Source organism: Coffea arabica, chromosome 4e (assembly GCF_036785885.1).
Source record: "Coffea arabica cultivar ET-39 chromosome 4e, Coffea Arabica ET-39 HiFi, whole genome shotgun sequence".
Classification (NCBI taxonomy): domain Eukaryota; kingdom Viridiplantae; phylum Streptophyta; class Magnoliopsida; order Gentianales; family Rubiaceae; genus Coffea; species Coffea arabica.
The window spans coordinates 4,642,081-4,669,646 of NC_092317.1; the positions used below are offsets into that span (position 1 = coordinate 4,642,081).

A 27,566-nucleotide genomic window follows, 5' to 3' on the forward strand; every position below is an offset into this window, starting at 1 on the left:
TTAAACAGTACGAATAACATGTAATATATCTCTATTTGATTTCTCTATTTAATTTTGTCTAACGAAATTAAATAGAGATATGTTACATGCTATTCGTACTGTTCAAGTAAAATCAAATAGATATATACATGGGTTTAAAAAAATTATTAGTTTTTCACTCATATTTATTTCGTTTTACTCAAAAATTAAAAACAAAGAAAAAACTTAATCTTAAACATTATCGAGTGTTTATATCGAATTAAATTTGGGTAGAAAAAATAAACAAAGAAAAAGTATGACAAAAAGAAGTAAGTGATTGACACTTTCAAATTTTAAAACAATCACAAGACAAATAATTCAACTGTTGGTCTTAAAAGTGGCGAGTAGAAATTTCAGATTTAAACTGCAATTTGTTAGCATGACTATAAAATTTAATTTAAGACCTATTAATTAGATGGCCTTATTATACATCTCAATAAATAAATTATTATCAAAAAAAAAGACCACAAATATTGAATAGGTTTACATGTTAAAATCATCTAGATATTACATGGGTTTAAAACAAAATTGTTAATTTTAAATCTCTGTATATATCTATTGAATAGCATATATACATCTACGATTAGTCTGTTTGAATAAAATCAAATAGAAATATATTATATGTTATTCGTACTGTTCAAATGGAATCAAATTGATATATATATTGATTTAAAGAAAAAAAATTATTCGTACATATGATCAATGGGTGATGAAAAAATTCATTTTGAAAAATGTGAGGGAATTCATTTTATGAAATGTGAGGGACGAAACAATTCATTTCGTGAAATGTTAGGGATGAAAACATTTATTTTATGAAATGTGAGGAATTATGAATCGGATTATGTAGAATTTAATTTGACAATTTTACCCTATAACTAATTGGAAACCTAGGTAGGGATCAAATTTGATCAATGTGAATTTGTAAGGGACATAAAATTACACTTTTAAAAGTGAGGGACGAAAAAAGTCATCTTGCAAAATGTGAGGGATGTTTTAAACGATTTTCCCTTTTTTTTATTTCCAATTAGATCTGTCTTAGGGTTGTTGAATTTGAACCTAGTGAGATCTCATCACAAGGTTAATCTTTCATGAAGATTTACACGCTTCATCATACTTGTTGTAGAATGTAAAATGATGTGTTAGTATCACCTTTTTTTTTATATCTTAATATATGACTTTTTAGGTAAAAAACTTCGATTATTCAATTAGTTTACCGACATTCGAGCCGATATAGTAAGACTTTTTGGTTGGCCACTGGGAAGAGTTTTAAACTTTTCATGAGTGTAGGCCAATGAATCAAATCGCTTAACTTGCATTCTAAAAAATTCAAAATTTTTTGAAAAAATTTCAGACACCCGTTTGAATTGGTAGTGATTCACTCTATAGAATATGTCCTTGCACACAATATTACCGTATCAAAACTTTCAGAATTTATCCTTTCACACAATATTACCATATCAAAACTTGCAGATATGAAAGTAAACAATATAACTAAAATGTATTGCATTAAAAAAAACATCAATTTCGGAAAGAAAACTGATGCTAGTTGCTAGTAGAAGTGTAATACCCATGCATAAGATCTCATTGAAGAAATGGACAGTAGCACTACTTAAAAAACAACCAAAAAAAAAACAAATTCTAACGCGTCTTTGGTCCTTTCAGGTTTCGAAGACTTTATGACTGTTGGCACGATTGCCAACTTTGCGTTGAAGAAAAACTATGTGCTTAGTTTATCGCGTAGCATGCAGAACGTGCACCATGCCCCTCAACCTCCATTGGTGGAGATATAATATTAAGCTCCAATGGTTAGTCCTCCTTCAACCCAATCAGATAAACGCATGATTGTAGTACTATAAAGTAAGAGGAAAGAAAGATCACTATTGATTCTCCACCTCAATCAATGTCTATCCATAATACAATGCATCAAGGGCATTTGACCAGTTTTTCCCTAGAATATTTTTGCTAAACCAAAATCTGGAAGATTACCGGGAAAAGAATCATGAATCAAAGCTTGTAAGTTGAATACATTATTGTTACCAGTCTTCTTGACTGTACTCCAGCAGCTTAGCTAAGAGATACAAGAAGACCTACTAGTACAGACATTTGTTTAGAACTTGATTAATGTTTCCCTCTGATATACAAGCTGATTTTTAATACATCATTACAAGTATTTTCTTGGTCCAGAAAAGGAAAAAAAAAAGTCAGAGCCTGGACATTGATTGCACAAAGTATTTATATGTATGAACTATGAACACATGAACCAAACGAACCCTTAAAGGTCCTATTAACACTTGACACCGCATCGAAAGGAATCATTCAACTCATCCATTCACCCAAACTTTACTTTAATATTTGGCGTGCGATTTCAATATGCCCATAAAAAGCAATGCAGTTGCTTATAAGTATTATTCTATGGCAATGCGGTGGGCGCTCTATATTACTATATATTAACCATACATTATTCATTAGTCAACAGCTTCCACCGCCTTCTCCAACTTTAGGACCACACTCGAAAAAGATTGCATGAGAGGAAACTAAGAGGGCTACACTCTGCAAATCATTTTTCTATTCCATTATAAATATCGACGCCAAATTGCCAACTCGACAAATCATGAATGTTGCAGGTAAGATCCATATCTATATATATATAACTATACATCTGCACATATGATACGAAAAATCAAATTACGTGTTACTTTATTATATATACACAAATTAGAATCATAAGATACAGCTATTATCTTGAATTCCAAGCCCCAAGAATTCGATCGAGTTGTCAACTTTTCTTGGAAGGTGGCTCACCTCATCTCTCAGCAAATTAAGACCTTTCAGACCATAGAGCGGCTTATTTTGGCCATTTTAGTTTTGTCACTAACACTACTACTATTATTTATGTTTTTGGATCCATATTCTCTTTTGTATCTATTCTTCATGCATGTGCATTGGCCTATCTGGAATGAGCAAACTCGTCATTTTTTTTTTTTTTAATAAAAAGTTGGGTTGAGTTCTTTTTGGGACACATGTCGTGAGCTTGTAATAACTACACTTGACAAATCAAGAAACAAGATTGTTTGGATTTTTTTTTTGGGTAATAAATGTATGGCATTTATGATCATCAATAAATTCATTACATGCTCCTATCGAAAAAATGAAAAAGATAAAAACAATTGCATTATGTGCTGAGAGCGCAACGTAATTGTGAATTAAATAAGTATTGTTGTTTTAGACAACCTTTCTTCTTATTCTTGATGAGTAGTTCCTACTTCCCATTCTCACCAAACAAAGATATGTTCCAGGGTTTACACTATATATACCCAAGAACCTCAAATACACGTCAAATATGGTGCATGGCCAATGATAGGGTGTAAAATTGCTATTCAATTTATGATTATTTTCTTCTTGATTTTAGCCAAATATTGTATCCAGAAACAAGATTGTTTGGAATTTTTTTTTTGGGTAATAAATGTATGGCATATATGATCATCAATAAATTCATTACATGCTCCTATCAAAAAAATGAAAAAGATAAAAACAATTGCATTATGTGCTGAGAGCAACGTAATTGTGAATTAAACAAATATTCTTGTTTTAGACAACCTTTCTTCTTATTCTTGATGAGTGGTTCCTACTTCCCATTCTCACCAAACAAAGATATGTTGCAGGGTTTACACTATATATACCCAAGAACCTAAAATACATGTCAAATATGGTGCATGGCGAAAACCCTAATGCTGATTGATAAATTGTATCACAGCTTAAGTATTAAAAAGTTTTCCAACTTAATTAGATGCAGTTTAGGTACGTGGATGTATGTTAACCATGAGTGACTAACAGAATATTGTATTCAGGGTTAACAGCCACAAATTAAACTGACCAATAAGCCCGATAATTAGCTACACTTTTAACATAAGCTTAATTAATTAGTAGAAGCCCTTCCAGAGACTAAAATAACACGGTACAAACACTTTAATTAATAGCAACTTCACTTGTTCTCTTCTATCCACAATCCTAGTAGCCATTCAAGACGATAAAAAAACCTCTTAACCTTTTTTTGAAACCAAATGTGGATACAATTGCTCCCCATTCATGCTGGTCTAGCAAAAGAACCATCATAATGTATATATAAGAATTCTTGTGGGGCATGAAATGAAAGAGAATGCTGCTGACATAGGGCTTCGGATAAGTCTCCAAATTCCAGTATCCAAAATAAATCAGAACCATTTTGTGAAACGACAGGTTTATGACAATTTTCTTCTCTTTTTTTTTTAAAAAAAATTTATATTTAAACAAAGACAGGTAAGTCATGCGGGAGGTAACTATTAATAAAAAAAATTTAAAAAGCAAAAGCTGACGCACCAAATGCCGTCACGATAAACCTTGGGGGGGTTTAGATTAGATAGATACGGAAGAAACGGGCCAGGCCTTGTTGGACAAAGTCGTCCATTAGCGGGGACCAATATGATTGTCACTTGGAGAGTTCCCCATCTCTTTTTTTTATTATTATATTATATATATATAATAATGAGTTTTTAATGTATATTCAACCTATCACATGGTTTCTTATCCACGTTCCACATGCCCTATTCCCTTCTCGAGTGCACTCATTTCTATACCTAAAACAAAAGTACCCCTATCAATAATAATTCTTTTAATTTTCATTTTTCTTTCTGGGACTTTTTTCTTTTCTTTAATCAAACTTTTTATGCCTATTTGCAGTTTAATCTTCAGCATAATCATGGTTTAATGATCATTTATAACTAGAGTTATAGGCTCTTTAATTTGTGCTATCCTAGATTGCCCAACCACCATGGCACATTCATTTTTTCTATGGTTTGAATTACTATTTTTTTTTTTTTGGAGTTTTTGTACAAAAAAATGTATTATAATGATTTGATGTATATGAAATTAAAAGATTATTAAGAAATGTGTTCACGAAAAAGGTTAAAATTTAGCTATACTAAACTATTTTCATTGGATTGATTGATTTCTTAATAAACCCCGTTCATATTTTTGTCTCTTTTTTCTTTTTCGGTTGATAGTTGGATGACACTTCTCATCATTTTATTATTATATGACGAATTTAAGTAAGAGCAACAATTTCTTTTTGCTTGTGTTGGGGGATGGAGGCAAGGCAAAGTGGTGAGGACAGAGTGTTGAAGCCAATGAAAACTTGCTCTAAATTCTTCTCATAGTAAAATACATTAAGCCTTTAATAAAGCTTCAAAGCCTTCATGTCTTTAAATTTATTAGTTATATAGCTTTTCTTTTTCTTGTTAACAATTGTGCAGTCTCAACGTTGTCTCTCTTTTTTCTTTTTTCTTGGATGTAATTGCGCATCTTTTGTGGTTAATTGACTATCCAATAGAACCTCTAATATATAGGCTTAAATATGTGTTTGATTTACACACACTGACTTGTTTGCATTATCAATACATTTTTTCATCACATTTTTATTTCACATATATCACATAAAAAAAGTGCTACTGTCTTTTTTTAAAAAAATAATCCCAAATAATCTTCTATCCAAACACACATATAATATTCAGCAGCACTTGACAGTATTTAATTAGTTGATACACTTATTGGTACTAAAAAATTAGGTATACCTACAACTGAAGTGCTTGTTGACCAATTATATAGCTATAACATAATAATACAAGTAGCAACAATTAGGTTGTCAGGGTGACACCTGTGACCTGATTTGTTAAATTACTTGAATGCAAGACTTGGTCCACCATGCTAGTATTTTAATTAATTGTAGTCCGACTAATCAGATCTTCTTAATGTCAATTTGAAAAAGTGGCACCTATTAATGCACAAACAAATGCTATATTCTTCTTCAACTTTCTTTAAGAAATAAAATCGATTAATTAACTAACGATAGATTTTGTTTGTGATTATGATTTTGGATTTTAATATGAATGAGGGGAGTTGTTGGACTTATTAAGCTTCTTTCTTTAACATGTCATGTAGATTCAAGTCCATTGATGTGGCTGGTTTTCTTCTTTCGGAATTGTGCTACTAGGGTTTCCAGTTTGGGAATGCATTGTTTGCTTACAACGTTTTATTATATTTAGAGGTAGAAGTAATTAAACAGTAGTATTATACATTTTTTTTAGCTCTCCAATAATTGAGAAATGAATTTTTAAAAATCCAGCACAAGCAATTACTTGCCACATTAATAGGCCTAGCCATGTTCATATTTCATTTTTTTTCCCTTGTTGTATTTCTCTTTGCTTACATGCTAATTGAATTAATCAGGGAAGAAGAAGCAAGAAGTTGTATATTGTGGATAGAATTTCTAGTGCACAATTTTAAATTCCTAAGCCATTAAAGCTTTAATTTATTTTTCATTTGTTCAATTTCTCACAAAGCAGAATGTGAATGAGTTCTTTCATTTCTGATACTTCCACTAATTTTTTTTTTGTCAGCAACGATACATTTTTTATAACCTCCTCTATCTTAATCTAGGGGGGAGGGGGAACCTAAGGAGGTTGTGGTAGGGCGCTAGTGGATGTAGCGATCCAACTAGATTAATTATGACACAACCCTTGAATTTTTTTCAAGACAAATGAGGTTTGAACCTTACATACAATCCAAGGAGGAACTTAAGCCCCTACCCGTGGCCTCTGAGCCATTGGCCCAACGTTTCCACTTTCCACTAATTAAAGAAGGGACCATTTATGCCTTAAGACTTTAGTCCGGATGACGGGAAGAGCTGACAATTAATGCTGCTTCCATTGGCACGAGACATAAACCTGATGTGATTGTAGTTGACCAAATATGTGGTAGTCATGGTTCGTTCCAATGCATTATTTCACATGGTACTCATAATTATGAATGATTCAATTCATGCCTTTGATTTTGTTCCTTTATTTTTTTTAAAATCAAGAGGATTAATAGTGATTCTTTACTTATTTTTTTCGATTACACAAATTATTGATTTATTGGTCACAGGTGAAACCCTTTATTAATTAGGTTGAGTTTCGTTGTCAACTATGCCTTTACCTTTGATTTTGTTCTTGCAAATTAGAAACCGAAAATACAAACCAATTTTGTATTGAATTAATTGAGCTGAAATTGGAGTTAGGAAACTTTGCTTTACATTCCCTATTCAAGCTTGCCTTGTAATAGGTATATTAATTGAAAAGAACATAAAACGAACAATAGGAGCTATATAATGCACACAAATTTTAAAAGATTTACTTACTTGAAGTACAAACATGTAACATATATTACCCACTTTGAAAAAAAAAAAATACTATCCGTAGAAGTAAAAATAAAACCTGAATAAGGGAAATGAAAAGAAAGGCTAGAAAAATGACTGAAATCAAGTTAGTATCATTTATTTGATCAACAGGATTTTCTTTAGAACATAATCTTGGTATTTTCAGGCAGCTTGTTTTAACTCAATTAAGTAACCAAAACCAAGAAGAAACATACAAAGGATTCCCTCTGAAATTCAAATGAGTATCCATCTTTTAAGAGTAATAAATTTCCTCTTTGAAAATTTGTTTCACAAAAAAAGAAAAAAGAGAGATTAAGCCTTAGTCCAGCCCACTTTTATCTCTCACTCTCTCTTTTTTTGTTTTTATTTTTGGATAAAATCCCATTTTAATCTGTGAAGGGCTAATTTCTATACGGATGAGGTTGGACCACCCGTGATTGACATCCGGTGAGCGGAATAATACGGGCTTGACAACATCAGCGTCTCATTCGGATCAGCTGTCGACTTTGCCGATGTTTCTCGTGGTTTTGCTGGGCGCCTATGGTGTTTGTGCACCCCTGCACAGCAAATCAGAACGTACTCACGTGTCATTCCGCGTGTCTTCATAGACCTAGAATCTAAGGAAACTGATGCTGCACGTGCTCGTTCACCGGGAACAAACGGTAAAATTCACCGGCTACTCAATGTTTTAAAAATCGGACCGTTAATTGAACCGGTGAAGTAAAAGGGTCGAGGTTCAACCGGTCGGACCGATTCAACCTCGGTTCAATGAATTTTTTAAAAAATAATTTATATAAATATATATATGTAATGGACTAATTTAATATTTTATATGATGAAAAGTTTACTATTTTTTAATAACTTGGATTTTTAAAAATAATTTTTTAAAATTATAAGTTAAAACAAATAAATTTCATCTCAATTTCAATTATATCTAAATTCAACCCCAAAATATCACAATATTTTGAAATTATACAAAATTCATGTCTCTGAGAATTTAGATATTATGAATTTTAATTTTAATTTACGTTTTGGGATTTAGAGATTGCAATTTAAAAAAGAAAATTTGGAATTCGAAGGAAATCAAGAAAATCGAAAATAGAAATGTAAACTTGATAAGAAACAAAAAATAAGATAAAAGTGAGTGGTTGTGGCATTAAATAATTTGGGTTAAAAAAAATTCTTTTTTAACTTTTTTCAATTTAATGGACAAAAACAAAATTAAAAGATGGAAGAAAACATCAATAAATTAAAAATAAAGAGGTTTGATTAAAAAGGGAGTGACAAAAGAAAAGATGATAGAGAGAGAGAGAGAGAGAGAGAGTTGAAAATTAAAAAGAAAGAGCCATGAGGGGATGAGATTTTGTAAGAAAAATGAAAAAAAGAAATATGAGTATTTGCTTTATATAAATAAGTTATCAAAAAAAACTAATAAGATGTGATGGTCCAACGGTTAATACATTGGTCTTTTATTACAAAGGTCTTGGGTTCGAATCTTGATTGCTACATTTTGCAAAACTTTAAAAAAAAAAAAAAAAAAGAAGGAAAGCTGAAAACCGGAAAACCGCCTGTTCGATCCGGTTCGGCGATTTTCACGGTTCAATCGGTCTTTGACCGGTTTTCTAGCAAAGTCAACAATGTCATTGAACCGGACCGGTGCCATGGCCGGTTCGCGGTTCAACCGGTCGAACCGGCCGGTCCGGTCCGATTTTCAAAACATTGCGGCTACTTCTACTGGTTAATTTAATAATTTTTTAGCTCGCCAAATTACCTGTCCAAATTTTTTATATGGGCATTTGACCGACTGCTTTCTCTTTTTCCTTTTTCTTTTTCCCGTTTTACCGTTTCTCATGATTTTGTAAAATTGTGATTACTAATTCTTTTACTATTCATGTTGAATGATTTATTTGGTCCTCCCTTCTTTTGCTATCCGAAATTTTCTCATGATGGCTATTTTAATATAAATAGAATGGGTGTTCGTAAAAGTCATTAACTCAATCAGAAGATAGCATAAATATGTTTTTAAATTTATAATAGAGTTGGCAAGTTAAAATGTTTCTAAAAACATTTGTTAAAATGTTTTTAATAGAGGTCCAAAAACATTTGTTAATAGTTTTTTAAAAAATTGAAACTAAATATAAAAATTGGTTAAAATGTGGGAATGGTGTGGAGAGGGGTGAAAAATTATTAAAAAAATCGTTATTATATCAGTTTCCATAATTTGAAGTATGTTAGCTAATATAGTATGATTTTCTATCTAATATTAAAATTTTAAATTATGTGAAAGTAGGCCTCTCACTTGAAAATTAAAGTCATATCATTTCAATAATTACATATTCGATTCGAGCTATAGATGAAAAAGATTATTATATATAACACAAAATTCTTACACCGAATTCTTCCAGTCAAGCCTATCGATTTGTCACTATTCCTCGAGAAGTAGAAATATTTACAATTCCCATATAAAAGTTTGAATTATCGGAAATTACTAATCTGAATATGTAACAGTAAGATTTAAATTTTAGCCTTATTTGTTTGAGTCCAAGTCTGAGCCTTGCAAATTAGTATAGCCATCGTCAACGAAACACAAACGTTGACTTTCACTATTCAGTCAGTAATTTCTCCTTTCAAGTTTCCATCAAAGTATACCATAAAGAGTAAGGACGAAACCACGTCCACGGGGCCTACCTATCTATAACAGGCTATAGCCGGTCCACGGACAGGGAACTATCAGACAAATCGCTGACTCAAAAGCTTAATCATAAAGATTGAACGGCTTAGATTTGATCTGGAATCATTGAATTATCGGGATCATTTCATTTTTCACATTCAAATCACAATCTCGACTTCATTTTGTTTCCCTCATTTTTCATTTCCTCCCTTCTCCACCATAGACAGCAAACAACAAAAACCATTCCCTCAGCAGCCAAAAGAGCCAAAAAAACAAAGGATCCCAGATTAATTCTCTCATCTTCTCACCCAAAGGGAATATTTTTTCCTAGATTCTGTTGATTTAAAGAATGGAGAGAGATTTCATGGGCTTGAAGACTGCGACGGTGAAGACAGAAGTTCCTGAGGAAACCACAGATTCAGGTAGTCTATGTGAGCTTTTTATACTTCTCTTTTATCTCCTTTATCATATGAATTTGCAGTTTTTTAGCTGACAGCTTGGTTTGGACAAAGGAACCTAAGAAGCCTTATTGAAAAAAAAAAGGTTCTTTTGTCTAAATTTGTTGTAAAGAAACCAACTTTAAGCAAGTCGAGGGGACATTTAAATCAAGAAACCAAAATAATACATGGGTTTTCAAGATTTCCTTTGATTCTTGACTGTATTTTTAGTTACAGATTTCTCAGTTGTCAAAGGGTTTGGCTACGGGAATATGTTTTCACTGTTGACTGTTATTCTAAGCTGTTACTAACACTCCTGTTTTATTGAGGTTCAATAAATTGCAACCTGAAGACATATGGTGGGGTGGTTCACGTTTATTAAGAAAATTCAAATGGAGAATAAAGAATGAATTTTTATTTGTTGTAGTTACCAGTGTAGTTGTGGAAAGGTGGAGATTTCTGGTTGTTTTCTTTAGTCTTCATCTTTTCCACTTGGTTTACTTTAGCACAGTTTCCTTTGGAATATTTTATTTCCTTTCTTGTTTCTTGTGTTAGTTAAATTGTACATTAGCTAACATGCACCTCATGAGACCTTTGATTAATGTTGTATGTTATTATATTGCAAGAAGTTGTGCCTTCCAAGTAAGTCGTCTACATATATATTAAACAATCGTGCTTCTGTTCTCCTACCGAAAAAGATGTTTATTTTTTTAATAATGACGCCTTTAATAAAATAATCAGATTGTAAACCCCGAAACGTTTAATTGCAATATCTTAAGTTGTTTTGACCAGAAGGGTTTCCATATTCTTTACTTAATAGTTAATATGCCTTGATGGGTATAACAATTGTTTATTATAATGCGCATGAGATGCCTAGCTATTCATATTTTATATGTTGATGAACATGTTCATCTCCCCTTTACAGCTGCACTCATCGAGCACTTTGAGTTCTTTATTTGAACACTTGAAGAATACAAATATAAAAGTGGTAATGAAAGATTATATAGGTTACTTTGAGTCATAGTTGAGGAGGCTTGGCTTCTCTTCTGTTTGTTTCTCTGAACTTTTACTTCACCAAATATACTGCTTAGTAGTTGCTTATTAGGTAATTTTACACCTAATAATCCGTATGAAGATTCTTTATTTTTACTTTTAAGTAATAGGTATATTACTTAGCATTTCTAACGAAGACTAAGTTGGTAATGATTTTTCTTGTGTTTCAAATCTGCAGCTCCATTGAGAGGTTCAACGATGCAGTGGTCATTCTCGAACAAGGCTTCTGCCAACCCTCAGTTTTTCTCTTTCGAAGGTGCAGGTGCAGGTGCAAAAGATGATAAGCCTAAAACTGGCTTTGAGGCTCTGGCAACAACTGGATTAGTGACAATAACCACTACAGAGGCTGTTGACTCCAGTCAGAAACCTTATTCATCCGTTGTGCAGGTTATCTTTGTTTTCTTTTGCCAAATCTTCTTTTGAACTTTCAAAAAATTGTATAGTCCAAATAGGCACCCCTTGTAGTCTTCATAAGTACAAATCCATTTAAGTTCAAAGCTTTGATAATACAGATACATTTAAGTTCGAAGCTTTGTGTTAAACACATGATACTTGAATATCTGCTTTTCTCAAATGCCTATTCTGCTTTTTGATTGATTTTTCAGAAAAATATGATGGTTCTTGATAAGCAAGGGGGAACCCACTATACTGTGACCACCTATCCTTCAAAACCTTTTGATGCACTTTCAGTTCATCGTCCTCATGAAGCTAGAGGAATCCCACTTACCACGCAAACAAAACAAACGGTTTCAGTAACTATGCCCGCCCCTGTTCATCAGTCCTTTACTTCTCCTGCTGGACAGAATCTGATTAGATCTACAACCCCTCAACCTCTTCCAGCACCAAGTTCGATTCCAGTTGTTAATTCTGTGAGTCCGCTAGTGGGCACCACCGAGTTACGGTATATTAACTGACATTTAGCATTTCTGAGGTAGTAATTGCATCTTACGAATGTTGACGGAAACGTAAAGTCTGATCTGCTTTGTTCTGCAGGAGCACTTCTAAGACCTCAGGAGCTCCAGCTCAGTTGACCATATTCTATGCCGGTTCAGTATGTGTATATGATGACATTTCTCCTGAAAAGGTTAAAGTTGTTACCTTTATCCGTTAATTGATGCTTTTGGTGTTAGTTTGGTTATTAACATCTCAACATGTATTTGGATATAGGCTCAAGCTATAATGTTATTAGCTGGAAATGCACCTCCAGTGCCTTCTCCCCCAGTCCCGACTGTCGCTGCAGTACCTGCAGTTCCTATATCTCCAGTTCAGGCACCCATGGTTAGGCCATCCATTGTTGAGAGCTTTGCTGTGAACCAGTCAAATAATGCAAAACCATGTATTTCAAGCCCCATTTCTATAACCTGCCATACTCCGGGAAGGTCTGTCATACCGAACGATGCAACTGCAATGAGAACAATTGGGACCCTAGCAACACCCAGTAAAGGGGAGCCTTCCAAAAATGCCAGTCCATTAGGATCTGCCCCTGCTCCCCTAATTGCATCAGGTATATTCTCTTGCATTTTTGTGGACTTCATGTGCCATTAAATATATCTTTGTAATTCTTGTGTAAATCCTATGCTGCGAACTTGTTCATAATACATTGCAAATGTCCATTTTTGCAGCTGCTGTGCCTCAGTTTCGCAAGGCATCATTGGCTAGATTCTTGGAGAAGCGCAAGGAAAGGTAATTATTGATTTTCCTTGGGTTATTTGGTGGATAAAAATCATTAAGTTAATACAGATAGAGATACTTGAGCAAGATTGGTGGATAAAAATCATTAAGTTATTTGGTGGATAAAAATGATTAAGTTAATACAGATAGAAGTACTTGAGCAAGATTGGGTAACCAATTGAATATGGATATGGCTGTGTGTAGAATTGGTAAAAGCAAAACGTGGATTAGAAAGCTGGATTCTTGCATCTCAATTAACATATTTTGTGTGCCCCAGGTCATTGAGCGCATCACCATATGCCAACAAGCCATCTGAAGAATGTGGCAGCCCTGCATCTGGTGGCAGAAGCATCTCTGTCAACTCTTCTGGCTCTTGTCCTCTCCCGGCCATCAACTAGCTTTGCGTGGAAGAGTGGGAAGATCCGATGTAAGATGGCCAAAAGTGGGGAAAAAAAAATGGAAGCATAAGCTCAAGGAAATGTAGTTTTGGACAATAATACAAGTATTTATGTTGTATTCTTTTGGCTTTTTTTTTTTTTTGTGGCAGGTTAGATGTGATTTTAGGTAATAGTATTGTATTACGTTGTAATAGGGCCTTTTTCATTTGACCATGTTCAAACCAATTAATGTTCATTGATAGCCACACTGTAATATATAGTAGTATAGTACTACATTAGTATGATTTTGCACTCTCGAGAAGCCTACTGTTGTATTCATGTCTTGGAACTTGAGGTTGGAAGCCCTGCCCCATCCTTGGTTGAATAGTAGTGTTTCGTGCGCTTTGTAGCACCTTATTGTAGTGGAGGATTATGGAAGGAAGACTACAAGCAGAAAATGCTCGTTTCTTTGAAGATTACAAGCAGAAAATTATTCTAATGGATTATGGAAGACTGCAAGCAGAAATTGCTCATTTCTTTGAAGATGAGCTGGATAGAAATAAAAAGAATGAGGTTGTCCATTGAAGCAGCTTAAGTCTTAGTTTGAATGGAATTAAATTTAACCGGGAAAGAAGAAGCCTTTCAAAGTTGCTAGACGCCCTGGCATTTAGGCAAGAAGAAAGACCATATGTTGAATTGAATTCTCTCCTGTACAACCACCCCAGTTAATGTTCTTGTTTTTTCTTCTGAATTCTCAATTCAGCTTTGTCCTCTCCGTTCCTTCATAGAAACTCATAAAAAATGCAATTGTAAGTTGGTTTTTAAATATAAGCAACAAGGTCGACTATATATGAACATGTGAAGCAAAATAAAATCGAAGGATAGAATCGAAGGATAAGTAGTGATGGGAAAAAGGTGCTCAAACCTTAGTTCACAAATTAAACCAAAAAAAAAAAGAAAGAAGAGAAGTCGCTTGCAACTTTCCCAAGCTGAACACTTCATTAAAAAAATTCTAATATTATCAGCTACCAATACTTATAGAATTTAGAATATTTAGTGCTAAATGTAGACGAAGACGATTACAAAACTCTACTGGTGTTATTATCACCTGACAATGCTTATAATTTACTGTTTCAAACGTACACAAAGTTACCAAGGAACCCCTTTTATCTTGGCTTAGTAGTCAGGTACGTGTCCCAAAAAAAAAAAAGAGAAGTGTTAAGGTAGTACAAGAAAATTTTTTTTTTTTCTTGGGGTGCCAAACATTTATTAATTATTTGGGAAGGTTAGTAAATTTACCACAAAATTCCAGAAACTGCTTAAATTTCGTCATCTTAACAAAAAGCACACGCCTTTGGGTAAAATTGTGTTTTAGTAGTACTCGGTGCTGACGAAGTTGGACGCGGACGAGACAACGAGGAGACCATTGTTCTCAGTAATGGAAGCAGCTGAAAACCTCCCCAGAATTAAAGCTATTCATTGAACAATGTAAAGCCAACCCTTCAATTTTACACAACCCTGCTCTTGCCTTCTTCAAAAATTATCTCCAGAGGTAAAGATTTTGTGCTCGACATACCATTTTTAACTGAATTACTAGTGTTCTAATTGATCAAGTTCATTTTTTTTTCTAAAACATTTGTATTGGGGTTTTGGGTTTCAATTTCTGGTGGGGTTAATTTATGTAGAAAAATTTGATCTATTGATTTATGTATGTATGTATTTATTTATTTATTATTTTTGTATAGCCTTGGTGCCCGTGTTTCGCCTCCCGCAAAATCAGTAAGCCTTTTTAATATCAGTAGTTTTGCTTGTTTACTTGTTCACTTAATATCAGTAGTCACTTAATTTTTTGTGAAATTGTTCATATGCGTTATAAAAGTGCATGAATTTTGGTTGATACAGTAAAAGTTGGCGTGTGCAATTTTACTATGGGATAATGTCGACAGAATGAAACTGCTATAAGAGTCCTGAGAATTTAGTATATGGGAAAGTGTCATTTTGGTTTTATATATCTTACATCATTTGCTAGAATGCAGAATTTGGTCATTTATGGTGAACCATTTCGTACTAGTTTGTACGAGGCTCTATTTAATTGGTTTATTTTACTAGCATGTTCTTGGAGGATGAATGCATTTGTGGAACGTCGTATGCAAAATTGGAGACGGAAGTCTTGAGAGACTAAATTATTTAATACCTCCAATATTTGGGATGGCCGTGTTGCGCAATTTAGAAAAAGTTTCCAACATGTAAAATGTGGACTAAGGATGGAAATTAAGTTACATTCCGACTGAACGTAGCTTTGTAGACTTGACATCGTATAAATCCATCAATAGCATTGCATGAGTTCTAGCTTAACTAAAATGTATATTCTTTATGATTTATTACATAGTTTTATATGAATCCCTTGTTGCCATAGTTGGATCTATTCAGATTTTGTATGCATTTTCTTTTTGCATTGAAAATGGAGAATGCTGTATAGGAGACAGATCGGGAGGACATTTTAGATTCTGGAGAGCATTGTGATTCCAAGAAACATTCATCAAGTGCAGAAAATTCAGATGAAGACATTGTTGAGTCTGATGTTGAATTGGATGATGCTGATGTTGTGCAGCCTGATAACGATCCTTCACAGAAGGTGTTGGGTGGAAGCACTTACCTGAGTTGATATACGTTGTAGTCATTAATCTTTCCAATGTATTCTGTTATTGGAGATATTATTCTGTTTTTGTAACAGATGGGAGATCCCTCAATCGAAGTAACTGAGGAAAGTCGAGATGCAGCCCAAGAATACAAGTCAAATGCTATAGATGCAATTGCTAAGGGTCTGTTTCTTTGCAATTGCTACCTTGAAACGCGTTTCTTACTAAAACTGCTATGCATTATTTACCATAGTAACTATTTTCCTTGTAGGTAAGCTGAATGAAGCCATAGATCACCTAACTGAAGCTATTTTGCTGAATCCAATTTCAGCAATATTATATGCTACTAGAGGTAATTCTCATGCATGTAAATCACCTCAAGTCCTTGTAGTATCTTTTAGGTATTGTTGACATATGATTTTGATATTGACCGGAAATGCCATTATACATGTTTCAGCTAGTGTTTTTGCTAAGCTGAAGAAGCCAAATGCTGCAATCCATGATGCTAATGCAGCGTTACAGGTATTCCACTAGATTTTAATATATATCTTTGGCATTGAAGTGGAGTTGATATTTGAGTTGAACATTATTGTGATCATTATTAAGTTTGGGGAGATATATTTAGTAATTAAAGACTCGACTAATGTTCTGACTAAATTCCTCAGATCAACCCTGATTCAGCCAAAGGTTATAAAGAACGAGGAATAGCAAGGGCTGTGTTGGGTTTATGGGAGGAGGCTGCAAGTGATCTGCGAATGGCATCAAAGTTAGACTATGATGAGGAGATTAATATTGAGCTTAAAAAGGTAATTATCTTGTCTTACTCGGAAATGCTTCATACCTTTGGATGTCAATGTGTTTCACCTTTTACAAAATGACATAAGATGCATTAGAAGTGCGATTTGGATGTATCAAGCTGCTCCACTTATGGTTTGCTTCTTTCCATAGAGATAGATGCCATTCATAGATCTCTTACCATGTCAAGCCCTACAACAACATTTGGGCCTGAGTTCTAGGCTTTATGTAAATCTCCTTGTAATCGAGTTTGAGTTAAGATTGGTCCACTTGCACCTTCATGGAATAACTGAAGCCCAAATTGCAACTGATAGACATATGTTTGTTTAGAAACCTCATAAATTTTCCATGAAAATATGTTTTAGATTAAGTACCTATTTATTTTCTGGCAGACTGAATTTTATCCCCACCGTTGATCTTTTGAATGATGGTGCCAGGTTATCATTAAATAGCTCACATGTTGTAAAGAACCCTAACCTCATTTCTCTTAGATTCTCTTCTTTGCTTCTTGCCTCCTTATTTATCAATAATGGTGACCGGCTGAATCCTACTTTTTTCTTGACCAGTATAGAGCCTGTATCCACTTCAGATTCTGTCTCTTTCAGCTCTTTCTGATATCTTATTAGGAAGAGGTAATTAGTCCCCTTTTTTTTTCAGATTTTCATCATGCTGCTTGTTGAATTTTTGGGGGTTTTGCATTTCCAGTTTCATTGTCTGTCTTTTTGAACTTGTTATAAGATGCTATCACATGAATTTGAATTGAAAGCTATGACTCAAATGCTAAAATTTGTATGCTTAATTGGGCCAGTAAGTAGCAATTTTCCTGTAAAATTTTTGAAATCGCTGTTTCTTTTTTCATTTGTAAAATTTGTCTGACTGCGTTCGTTATCATACTTTTTGGGAACAACGAGACCAGATTTTCAGATGCTCCCTGGGATGTGTTGTCAGGGCTTGTTATTTGTTCCTTCTGCTATGTAATCTGTCTTAATTGGCATGACTTTTGCTAATTCAGAGATTATTGATTCTGGACTTGAAGGCTACTTATTGTAGGAGTTTATACAAATAATTGACACTTTGGTATCAAGAATGTTTCCATTCCGATTGATTTTGAGAGATAATGTTGGTGACATTTTTAGCATATCTAGTTTCCCTTTCCATCAGTTGCAATTTGTCCTTTATTTGGAGGGTTGAAATGAAACGGTACAAGTTTATTGTAGATCATGAGAATTCTGGTTCGAGCTTGTGCTGTCAACGGTAACTTTAGTTGGAATTAGTCTGTTCTTAATTCCATTGTGAACTTTAGAAAAAGATTGTATACCATTAAGGTTTATCTTTTTGAGTTAGATGCGTAATGTATTGGCTTGTCAATAGCCGGTTCTAGTCTGACCTTTTGTTGTTTACATTCAACTAATCATCATGTTTTCTGATTCCCCCTTTTCTTTGCCTTTAGCTCCTGCTTTTCCTTTCATATTCTGCTACTGTGAGTTTCCATGGATTAATTTAAAATTGCAGGTTGAACCTAACGCCCAAAAAATTGAAGAGCATCGTCGAAAGTACGACCGCTTGAGAAAAGAAAGGGAATTGAGAAAAATGCAGCGTCAGAGACGACGGCGGCGAGCTGAAGCCCAGGTTAATATTGAAAATTTTTTTTGGGATTAATTTTAATCCTTGATTTGTAAGTTTCTTAATGATCATTTTGGAGCTATGACTTTTACTGCAGCCTTCCAGTGAGAAGGGCAAGAAGGTGGAAGAGCCTTCTGAAACTGAAACCTTGGTGAGTTTCTATTCTCCTCCTGTTGTGCCAGTTTGTTTTCTGTATCATGCCTGCTCATTGATTAGTAGCTCGTAAACACCTTCTGCAAAATTTTTCTCTTTTAGGCTGTCAGCTTGCTGCAGTTCGACTTTTGTCTTTGAGTCACATGTTACACTACAGAAATATTTTTTTTTAGATTAGTTTTAATCCTTCATTGGTAAGTTTCTTAATGATCTTTTTTGAGCTATGACTTGTTACTGCAGTCTTCCAATGAGAAGGGCAAGAAGGTGGAACAGCCTCCTGAAACTAAAACCTTGGTGAGTTTATATTCTCCTCCTGTTGTGCCAGCTTGTTTTCTGTGTCATGCCTGCTGTTTGATTAGTAGCTCATAAACAGCTTCTGCAAAATTTTGTTTCTTTTAGGTTGTCAGCTTGCTGCAGTTTGACTTTTGTCGTTGAGTCAGTTGTTACACTACAAAATAGGCTTTTTATACCTGCATTAGATGATTGTTGAATGTATCACACAGTTTATGGGATGAGAATTGGTCAAGTCGTTGTATGTATGCTATAGATCTGAACTCTGAAGTGGGTCTAGATGCAATATAGAAGCTTATTCTCTGCAATTGTTTCTCTCATATCACATTAGATTTTTTTTCCTTCCATGCACACATATTTCATGAATAGTGGAATTAATAAATACAGGTTACAAGGCCATAATATTACAAAGTTTACATAAATGCAATGAAGTACCTTTAACCTTCTTGCTTTTTCCTATATATATATATATATACATACATACATACATACATATATATATATATAAACACACAGACACACACATGCATATATATCTTATCCTAGTTTAAGGTCGGTTACCATTTTGCTGGATGCAGGATCCTGAAGCTGCTTCTGTCCTGAAAGATGGTATGTCTTCTTCTATACCATTTTCAGGTTGAATATATAACTGGTGTTGCTTATGTCTTGAATGGTGGTAAATATTGGTTTTTCAAGTGTCATTCTTTAATCATCTCATTTGTCCAGTGCATCATATAAGTAGCTGTTTGCTAGCATAGCTTGGCAGTTCTGTGTCTTGTACGACTCTAATTGCACAGAGAGGTGTGTTATCATTAGTTGTTTAGACAAGATTTCCTTTCCTAGCACTCTGCTGGCATTGGCAGAATGCATGATTTAATTGTCCCTGTCACTTGTACTATCCTTGAACTGTTACTGTTTGCTTTGTTGATTGACTACTTACCATTACTTTTTATCACGATAAATGTTCCATCTATTGTCTTGTAACTAAAAGTGGTTTCGTTTCTTGCTTTGAGCACTAATCTTCCAATATTCTATCTTGATAACATAGATCACATTTTCCAAAATTTTTTGGATATGCTGCTTTAGGTCCCTATCCAGTTTACTTATTGGTCCTGTCAAGTTATGATTTTACTCTGATGCTCAATTGGTAATTTAACAGCCTGATTCATTTACTGGAATTTGTATCAACTTTTTTCTTCCCTCTGATTTACAGGACAAGTTATTGGGATCCATTCTCCGAAGGAATTGGAGGGTATGTTGAATGCTGCTGCAAGGACATCCCGGCTGGCAATTCTGTATTTCACAGCGACATGGTGTGGCCCCTGTCGTTACATTGCTCCTATTTATGCTAGTTGGGCTTCGCAGCATCCAAAAGTAGTGTTTCTGAAAGCTGACATTGATGAGGCTGTGGATGTTGCTATAAGCTGGAAAATTAGCAGTGTTCCGACATTTTACTTTATAAAAGATGGAAAGCAGGTTGACATGGTTGTTGGTGGTGACAAAAGCTCACTTGAAAGGAAGATTGTTCAGTATGCTGGTTGAGAACCAGGGATGTACAAGTTACCCTTTTTGTCTCTCTTGCTCTGACTAGTTGAGACTTGGCTGACATGATGCAACCAAGCTTTTAAAGTGGTCATGCTACAGATCATTTGGGCATAGGATTACATATTGACTGATACTTTTTGAGGTTTACCTCATAATCTACCAGACTATGGTAGGAGCTAAGAGTGTGTAAAATATATTTGCTGGTTCCAGTAAAGATTTATTATACATTAGGCAACTGTTGAAAGTTGGTGCATTTTCTTTGTCCTTGCTGACTCTTGGTTTTTGCTGTTTTGCAATAACACTAGTCAAATTTTTTCTTTTGGACTAGTTTTAAAGGGATTCGAACCTGCAACCCCAGATAGCGTTTAACGGTCGAGATCGCCTAGTCGATCTTGGACTGATCTCAACTATTGATTTGAAACTCAAATGATTCATTTGAACTTCAAATCAACTGTCAAGATCAACCCAAAGTCAGCTGGGCTGATCTCGGTGTTAATCCTACAAAAGCCACCCTAGGACGGCAAGTCTCGCTGCTTGAAATAAACGAAAATGGCCTCTAGTTGGCCCAATATTCTCTTGGCCCGTTTTCAGTAATCTGGCTAGATAATCTTTCTTGCTGTAAAATTCGTGTACTGGCTACTGATAATATCCTTCTACAAGAGAGGAAAAATGTTAGGGATATTATCTTCCAGCATTGTGTTGTGTACAAGGACAAATCATGTGAACGTCTTTTAGGCATAGATGCAGAAATTTCTGTTCATCAGAAACGATTGGTGCACAAGTAAAATTCTCAAGATCTTGAGGATGTAAACCTTGCTGCTGATTAATCAATTCCTTTTAAAAAGCAAATCCTTCATCTATGATAATTGCACCAATTATTTAAAAAAAAAAAGGGCATCAACCAACATTGAAGGACAAACTTCTTTTGGATCCATTCTTGTCAGTTGTATTTTGAAAACTATCTTGAACAGACGACAGAATCAATCAATCAATCTACTCCTTAGTAAAGTAGGGGCCAAAACCCAAAATGGAAAGTAGTTTAATCTCATTGATTCTGTCCTCCAAATACACTACTCATATTTCATCCGCACTTGGCCATATATGTAACGACTAGGTTGAGGCTTGAAATTCTGTTTTCTAATAGGATAACCCGTCGTCGTTTAATACGTTAGATTGACCTATTCTTGCTGTTGTATATAGTAGTACTTAGTGCCAAACAATGCATGGTGATTTCAGACAATTAGAAATCTTTTCAGAAAAGAACTCATCATGTTTTATGGATTTGACCATTCATACGAGAACAATATTGTAAATTATTCAAACCCTGAATTACGTATATAACAAGAAGTTGTTCATGATGAATGATTTCTACAGACATAATTACTTCTTGTTGTATGGCAAGTGATTTCTAGATAAACAGAATAAATGGTTTTTCCTTTTTTCTTGTTTTTTAAAGCTGATAGGATAATGAATTATGTGTATATATAGTCTAATCATAATTGGGATGGATACAAAGAAACCTAAATGCTTTTGCTTGTTGTCGTCTACTTTGCTTCCTTGTGTCGTTGGCATGGCCGGCTTTGCGTAGAGAACCTCTCAAAAAATTGGCAACCATCTTCTTGTAATATTCTTCACGTCTTATTGTCCAAGAATTCTTCCCCCTCTCCGCTCTCGTCTTCTCATCACATGGACTTAATCAAAACCCTCCACCACCAACTTTGGCAAACATCTTCCTATAAAAAAGCCTTAATCCCTCTGCATTAACAAACTTGACCAGTTGAAACACCATTAATGCAGAGGTACATTTTAGTCCGAGATATTGGTCCGGTTCAATCACACTCTGCTTTCGACCACTTCACTCGATCCCACGGTCTGATTGAGCCGCGCCAATATCGCGTACCTCCTCCTTTTTTTTTTTTCCCTCTATTTTTGTTAATTATCATGTCACATCTTGTACTGCCTTGAGCCTAGACATATATTTTGCGAAGTTCTACCATCTTCATTTTCTCATCCGCTTTAATGAATTTTGCGTAGTCTAATTCCTTTAGTTTGTGGTTTCATAACATTTTCTTAATGCAGGCAAGATACAAGACGAAAGGCAGTTGCACTCCTGAGTTGAATCGGTAAGAACTAGTAAGAAATACTAATACATATAGGCTTGAGCTTGAAACGTTGCATGAACAAGTTAGTTTTGTTGCGTCTGTATATGCGTAAACTGAAATACATATGAATTCAACAGTATAATCAAGGCTTCTATCACAACAGTAGTGTCCAGAAACATGGTTTGATCGATTAACGATCGTTTTCGTTTTCTTAACTATAAAGGAAAAAGGAAGAACAGAAATTTTATGAAATCTTACTGCATGCATGCAAAATCAATAAAGTTTCTGCTCGCTAGACAGAGTATTTCTGCTTGACAAAGGTATATGTTTAAATGCGTTTCGAAAAGAAAAAAAAAAACCCAAGGAAAGAGAGAAGAAAATTTAAACTAAGAAATTCCTGAGAAAGCCAAGGCCTTGTCATTCAAGGCTGGGTCCTGGGACCGACATGGTGCAATTTCAGTATGTCAGGGGTATTAGTCCTTTTATTTTAAACATGAGGGTCTAAATTGAAATTATTTAAACACTTCAGGGATTAAATAGAAATTTACTCGTTTATATGCTGAAACGGTGCCGTTTCCGCCATTAGCTCCAAAAATCTTAACGTTTAAGCAGGAAGAAAAAGAAGCTTTCCTTCTTCCTCCTGTCAAATCTAGAGTCGTTAACAAAACTTCGCATTTTTCCCGCTAATCGAGGTATGTGTTTGTGTTTAATTTCTCTGTTGATATATTTATTAGTTTATGCACCGCTTTCTGAATAATTTTAATAAAGTCTCAGAATTCGTTGTTTTTTTTTTGGGTTTAAGGAAATCATGAATCAGTAATCAAGAAGTGTTACCAAGTTGAAGTCTTTCTTCATTGCTGATGATGGGCATAAAACACAGTCTCCATATATGCTTAGTTTTACATGACTTTTTTATTCAGCAAATTTGATGGATCCCCTGCTGTGAAAAAAGAAGATATTCTTTGAATTTGTTTCAGTTATGAGAATGGTTTAGGGGGGATAAAGAATGTAGCTATGCATAATGATAGTAATCCTGGGAGTATTGATTTTTATAATTTATTATTCATTAAATTAATTTGATGGATCCAATTTGTTGGAAGAAGGTAATATACTTTGAACCAGCTCAATAGTGGAAAAGGTTTTATCTCTAATGTTGGTTTTGAGGCTGGGGCTACATGTAAGAAGATACAGTAAGGTTTTGATCAATTGAATAGTGTGCTTGAAATTCAAAATTTGAGTTAAACATCAAGAAGTCATATAAGTTGGTTCCATTTTTCTGTCTCCGTTTTCCTTTTATTGATGTTCATCTGAAATGCAATGATGAATATGTTAGATTATAGCAGCATGGGAGAGCTGGCAGTGGAAAAGCACGTTAAGTTCATTTTAACGATTGAGAAGGTATGAAAAGCGTCTGATATGCATCCTGAATCCGCGTTTTAACTTTGAAATTTGTTTTGATTTTGGGAGTTGAGCTACTTTTCTTTTGAAGAATAAACTGAAATTACTTTTGGCGTGTTGTGCTCAGGAGAAGGATAGTTTTGAATCTGTCGTGATGGAACATATCAGATTGAATGGTGCATACTGGGCATTGACAACTCTTGATATTCTAGGGAAGCTTAATACAGTCGATCAAGATGAGGTCATTTCTTGGATGATGCAGTGCCAACATGAGTCAGGTTTGTTATTATTTCATCTCGTTTCCTCTTTTAATTTTCTCACAATTATCACTTAGATTGCAAATTATTCTGCAAGGTCTAACCTTCATTTTTGCCATTTCTTTTTTGGCTGAACGGAGATTTAATTTGTTCTACACTTCATTACCGCAAAAGGATGCTGATTTATTGATATATTGGACTTTTAGAAATTTGGCTTATGCTGTGTGCCTATTGCACAGGTGGTTTTGGTGGTAATATTGGACATGACCCACATCTGTTGTATACCCTCAGTGCCATCCAAGTTTTGGCTCTATTCGACAAAATAGATGCACTTGACATTGATAAAGTGTCAAACTGTATCCTTTGACATGTTCTTTAGGATGTTTAGGTGGTCTTAGAAGTATATTTAACATGAACTTTATTTGGTGCATTCTACACCTAGCCATGTACTCATTATAAGTACTACTGTAACTTAATACCTTTGACATTGTAGGAATAACGGCTCTAGCTAGTGTACTTTAATAAAAGACTGATTACTTGTAGACAAGGTCGACAAAGTAGCAATCTATTTTGAGAAGACTGATTACTTGTGTCAGTGCTGATACCTGCATGTCGCCACTATGGACTTTTTCAGTTTTAGTAAGTCTACATGTTTGTGAAGATTGTGGTGCTGTTTCCATGTGCATTTTTATGGGTCAAAGACTATTCTGTTGAAGGGAATGAGGTAACGGGTGATATAAGAAGGGCTAACTTCAAAGTGATAGAATGGCCTCAAAACAGTGAATTTGCTTTGTCATTGGCTTATGAACTTGACATTTGGAGCTAGATATTGCTGGCTTGCAGAACAATGATGGATCCTTTTCTGGTGACATGTGGGGCGAGATTGATACTAGGTACTCTTTCCATGCATTCACTCGTCTTTGAAAATTTTCTGAACATTGTCCGTCTTGGGGAAATATAATATCGCTACTACTTCTTTAGGTTCTCTTGTGTTGCAATATTATCTCTTGCGTTGTTAAAACGCTTGGATAAGATTAATGTGGAGAAAGCTGTGAATTATATTGTGAGTTGCAAGAATCTTGATGGTGGATTTGGATGCACCCCTGGTGCGGAGTCTCATGCTGGTCAAAGTATGTTCTCAATCTCTTATTTAAATCATTGCTCGTCTCTTCATTCATGAATAGCCTACATATACTCCGCTTTGGGATCTGTTTTTCTCTCCGTATTCTCGAGTAAATATTACATTTTATTATGCTTATTATGATGATTCCTGTGAAAGATAAACCATAGCTATATGGCAATATTAAATATTGAAGTCGGATTTAAAACGTTTTTGGAGTTAACATTTGCATAATGGTTCAATCTGACCATGACTGTCAAATTAGTGAAATTAATTAAGGTGTTTCAATCAACATTTTCACAAATTTGGATATGTCTGTGTGCATCTGGAGCTGTGGGGTGTACCAGGACTTATCTGATTATAAGAGTTAATGAGATAGCTTTCTGCATGCAGTATTGTTGCTCAACTCTTCCTTACATATTGTTGAAGTTTTCATTGAGCTGCCCTGAAAGGTCCTTCTTGGCAATAAGAAGGGTTCTAGTTGTGCTTTATGAAGGATATTCACACGTAATGTTATAGAAAAAGGACTTAACTTCCATGTTTATTCTCTATGCAGTTTTCTGTTGTGTGGCAGCTCTTGCTGTGACTGGCTCTCTGCACCATGTTGACAAGGATCTCCTTGGATGGTGGTTATGTGAGCGACAAGTTAAATCTGGAGGTCTAAATGGTCGTCCAGAGAAGCTTCCTGATGTGAGTTAATATTTGCAATGTCAAGACTATCCTTTACACATATTGTGGTTATTTCTTCTTCTTCTTCTTTTTTAATGTTTCTTTTGGCATCATTGCAGGTCTGTTACTCCTGGTGGGTTCTTTCCAGCTTGATCATGATTGACAGAGTTCACTGGATTGACAAGGAAAAGCTTATCAAATTTATCTTGGACTGTCAGGTTACTTGTGAATCCATTATTTTCTTGTCAATTTTTAATATGATGTCTAATGTTTAATTTTACCTTCAGAAGTTAATATCGTTATGCTTTGTTCTATAAAATATAGGACAAGGAGAATGGAGGAATTTCAGACCGGCCAGAGGATGCAGTTGATGTCTTCCACACCTATTTTGGAGTTGCTGGTAAGAGTTCCATCTGAAATCTTCCTAGTACATCTACCTTTGGAGGAATCGTCTGTTACTCAACGATAGCTTTTTGTGTTGAATGGCGACTGCATAACTCTTTTTTCCCCACCCTCCCCTTGTTGGGTTTGTCAAATGCTTACTTGATTGTTGTTCGACTTACACAAATATAGTTGATATTGCAGCATCCTTAAAAGAAAAAAAGGAATAATCTCATCATATTCCTTGATATATTTTCACAAATGAGTAAATTCTTCATTGCTTCAGCAGATGAGTTAATGTTCTTGATGAGCTCTTATATGTTGTGAGAGTACTATCTGTGAGATTACTTACATGTTGATGAGCTTTTACATAATTCCTTAACTTCCACTCAGGCATAGCGTCTGCATCTTACTATTTAGCTTCAGTTCCAATTTTGACCTATTGGTAGTAGTGTTAGGTGATTTATCTTTCTTTTTTATGGTTCATTTTCTGGTGCTTCAGTCTCTTAAAACTTTTTGTTTTCTGGCAGGTCTTTCACTTCTTGAGTATCCTGGACTAAAAGCTATTGATCCGGCTTATGCCTTGCCAGTTGATGTTGTTAATAGAATATTCTTTGGCAGATAGGTCTAATTGATAGAATAGAAACTTCAATACATTAGCTATGTGTTGGCAAACATTCTGTCCTTATAGGCCACAAATGTGGACAAGACGCGCGCGTATAATCTGCTGAACTCTCTTGTCACATGTTTGGTCTTTGATGAATTCCTGCCAATTTGTTAGACATGGAAAAAAGTTGTATCCGTAATCTTAACTTTTTTTTTTTTTTTTTTTTGGTTGGAGTAAAAACAGATTGCATATATGCGTGTAGGCTAAATGGGATTTTCAAATCAGAGGCACCAAAACGAAAGAGATAGTTCAAATCAGATTCAAAAAAAAAAGAAAAAAAAGGATACTCAATAATAAATATGCTTCTTGAAGGCTCTATCTTAACAATTTAGATATGGTAAATTAATACTAAGGTTCCGTTTGATAAAACTGAATCTGAATTCTGAAGTCTGAATTCTGAAATCTGAATACTGAAACAATTAATTTGCTGAATTTTAAGTACTGAAAAAAAATATATGAATGTCTGAATTT

The 27,566-nt window shown here is 34.5% G+C and overlaps 3 protein-coding genes across 6 annotated transcripts; all 3 read left to right on the forward strand.

Moving 5' to 3' along the window:
- Positions 1–10,039: 10,039 nt before the first annotated feature.
- LOC113741976 (protein TIFY 6B) lies at positions 10,040–13,767 on the forward strand. 3 transcript variants are annotated; one of them, XM_072047293.1, is made up of 7 exons: positions 10,040–10,348; positions 11,586–11,794; positions 12,013–12,308; positions 12,401–12,491; positions 12,575–12,911; positions 13,030–13,090; positions 13,356–13,767. In XM_072047293.1, the coding sequence occupies exons 1-7, from the start codon at positions 10,267–10,269 to the stop codon at positions 13,474–13,476; spliced, it is 1,197 nt and encodes a 398-aa protein (XP_071903394.1). In that variant the 5' UTR covers positions 10,040–10,266; the 3' UTR covers positions 13,477–13,767. The 3 variants fall into 3 exon arrangements, with proteins under 3 accessions (XP_071903394.1, XP_027125450.1, XP_027125451.1); XM_027269649.2 differs by having other exon boundaries at positions 10,043–10,339; XM_027269650.2 differs by lacking the exon at positions 10,040–10,348 and adding an exon at positions 11,302–11,459.
- Positions 13,768–13,887: 120 nt separating this feature from the next.
- On the forward strand, positions 13,888–20,754 carry LOC113742483 (TPR repeat-containing thioredoxin TDX). Its single transcript, XM_027270316.2, has 13 exons — positions 13,888–14,028; positions 14,895–15,007; positions 15,201–15,234; positions 15,935–16,090; positions 16,190–16,277; positions 16,366–16,446; positions 16,552–16,616; positions 16,760–16,900; positions 18,402–18,518; positions 18,610–18,663; positions 18,906–18,959; positions 19,535–19,565; positions 20,170–20,754. Exons 1-13 carry the CDS (start codon positions 13,888–13,890, stop codon positions 20,496–20,498), a joined length of 1,404 nt encoding a protein of 467 aa, XP_027126117.1. The 3' UTR covers positions 20,499–20,754.
- A 1,512-nt stretch (positions 20,755–22,266) lies between these two features.
- Positions 22,267–27,234, forward strand: LOC113741369 (geranylgeranyl transferase type-2 subunit beta 1-like). 2 transcript variants are annotated; one of them, XM_072047294.1, is made up of 11 exons: positions 22,267–22,300; positions 22,581–22,624; positions 23,937–24,001; positions 24,129–24,279; positions 24,498–24,614; positions 25,085–25,151; positions 25,240–25,388; positions 25,935–26,068; positions 26,167–26,265; positions 26,372–26,447; positions 26,959–27,234. In XM_072047294.1, the coding sequence occupies exons 3-11, from the start codon at positions 23,948–23,950 to the stop codon at positions 27,051–27,053; spliced, it is 942 nt and encodes a 313-aa protein (XP_071903395.1). In that variant the 5' UTR covers positions 22,267–22,300; positions 22,581–22,624; positions 23,937–23,947; the 3' UTR covers positions 27,054–27,234. The 2 variants fall into 2 exon arrangements, with proteins under 2 accessions (XP_071903395.1, XP_027124685.1); XM_027268884.2 differs by lacking the exons at positions 22,267–22,300; positions 22,581–22,624 and adding an exon at positions 23,162–23,295.
- Positions 27,235–27,566: the final 332 nt, after the last annotated feature.

Excerpts from the sequence above, each read along its gene's own strand:
- LOC113741976 (XM_072047293.1), top strand. The coding sequence starts at position 10,267 with ATGGAGAGAGATTTCATGGGCTTGAAGACTGCGACGGTGAAGACAGAA. Across the intron at positions 11,795-12,012 it reads CTTATTCATCCGTTGTGCAG|AAAAATATGATGGTTCTTGA; the intron begins GTTATCTTTGTT and ends TTGATTTTTCAG. Across the intron at positions 13,091-13,355 it reads TTGGAGAAGCGCAAGGAAAG|GTCATTGAGCGCATCACCAT; the intron begins GTAATTATTGAT and ends TGTGTGCCCCAG.
- LOC113742483 (XM_027270316.2), top strand. The coding sequence starts at position 13,888 with ATGGAAGGAAGACTACAAGCAGAAAATGCTCGTTTCTTTGAAGATTAC. Across the intron at positions 16,447-16,551 it reads AATATTATATGCTACTAGAG|CTAGTGTTTTTGCTAAGCTG; the intron begins GTAATTCTCATG and ends TACATGTTTCAG. Across the intron at positions 18,960-19,534 it reads CTCCTGAAACTAAAACCTTG|GATCCTGAAGCTGCTTCTGT; the intron begins GTGAGTTTATAT and ends TGCTGGATGCAG.
- LOC113741369 (XM_072047294.1), top strand. The coding sequence starts at position 23,948 with ATGGGAGAGCTGGCAGTGGAAAAGCACGTTAAGTTCATTTTAACGATT. Across the intron at positions 24,280-24,497 it reads GCAGTGCCAACATGAGTCAG|GTGGTTTTGGTGGTAATATT; the intron begins GTTTGTTATTAT and ends CCTATTGCACAG. Across the intron at positions 26,266-26,371 it reads AATTTATCTTGGACTGTCAG|GACAAGGAGAATGGAGGAAT; the intron begins GTTACTTGTGAA and ends TATAAAATATAG.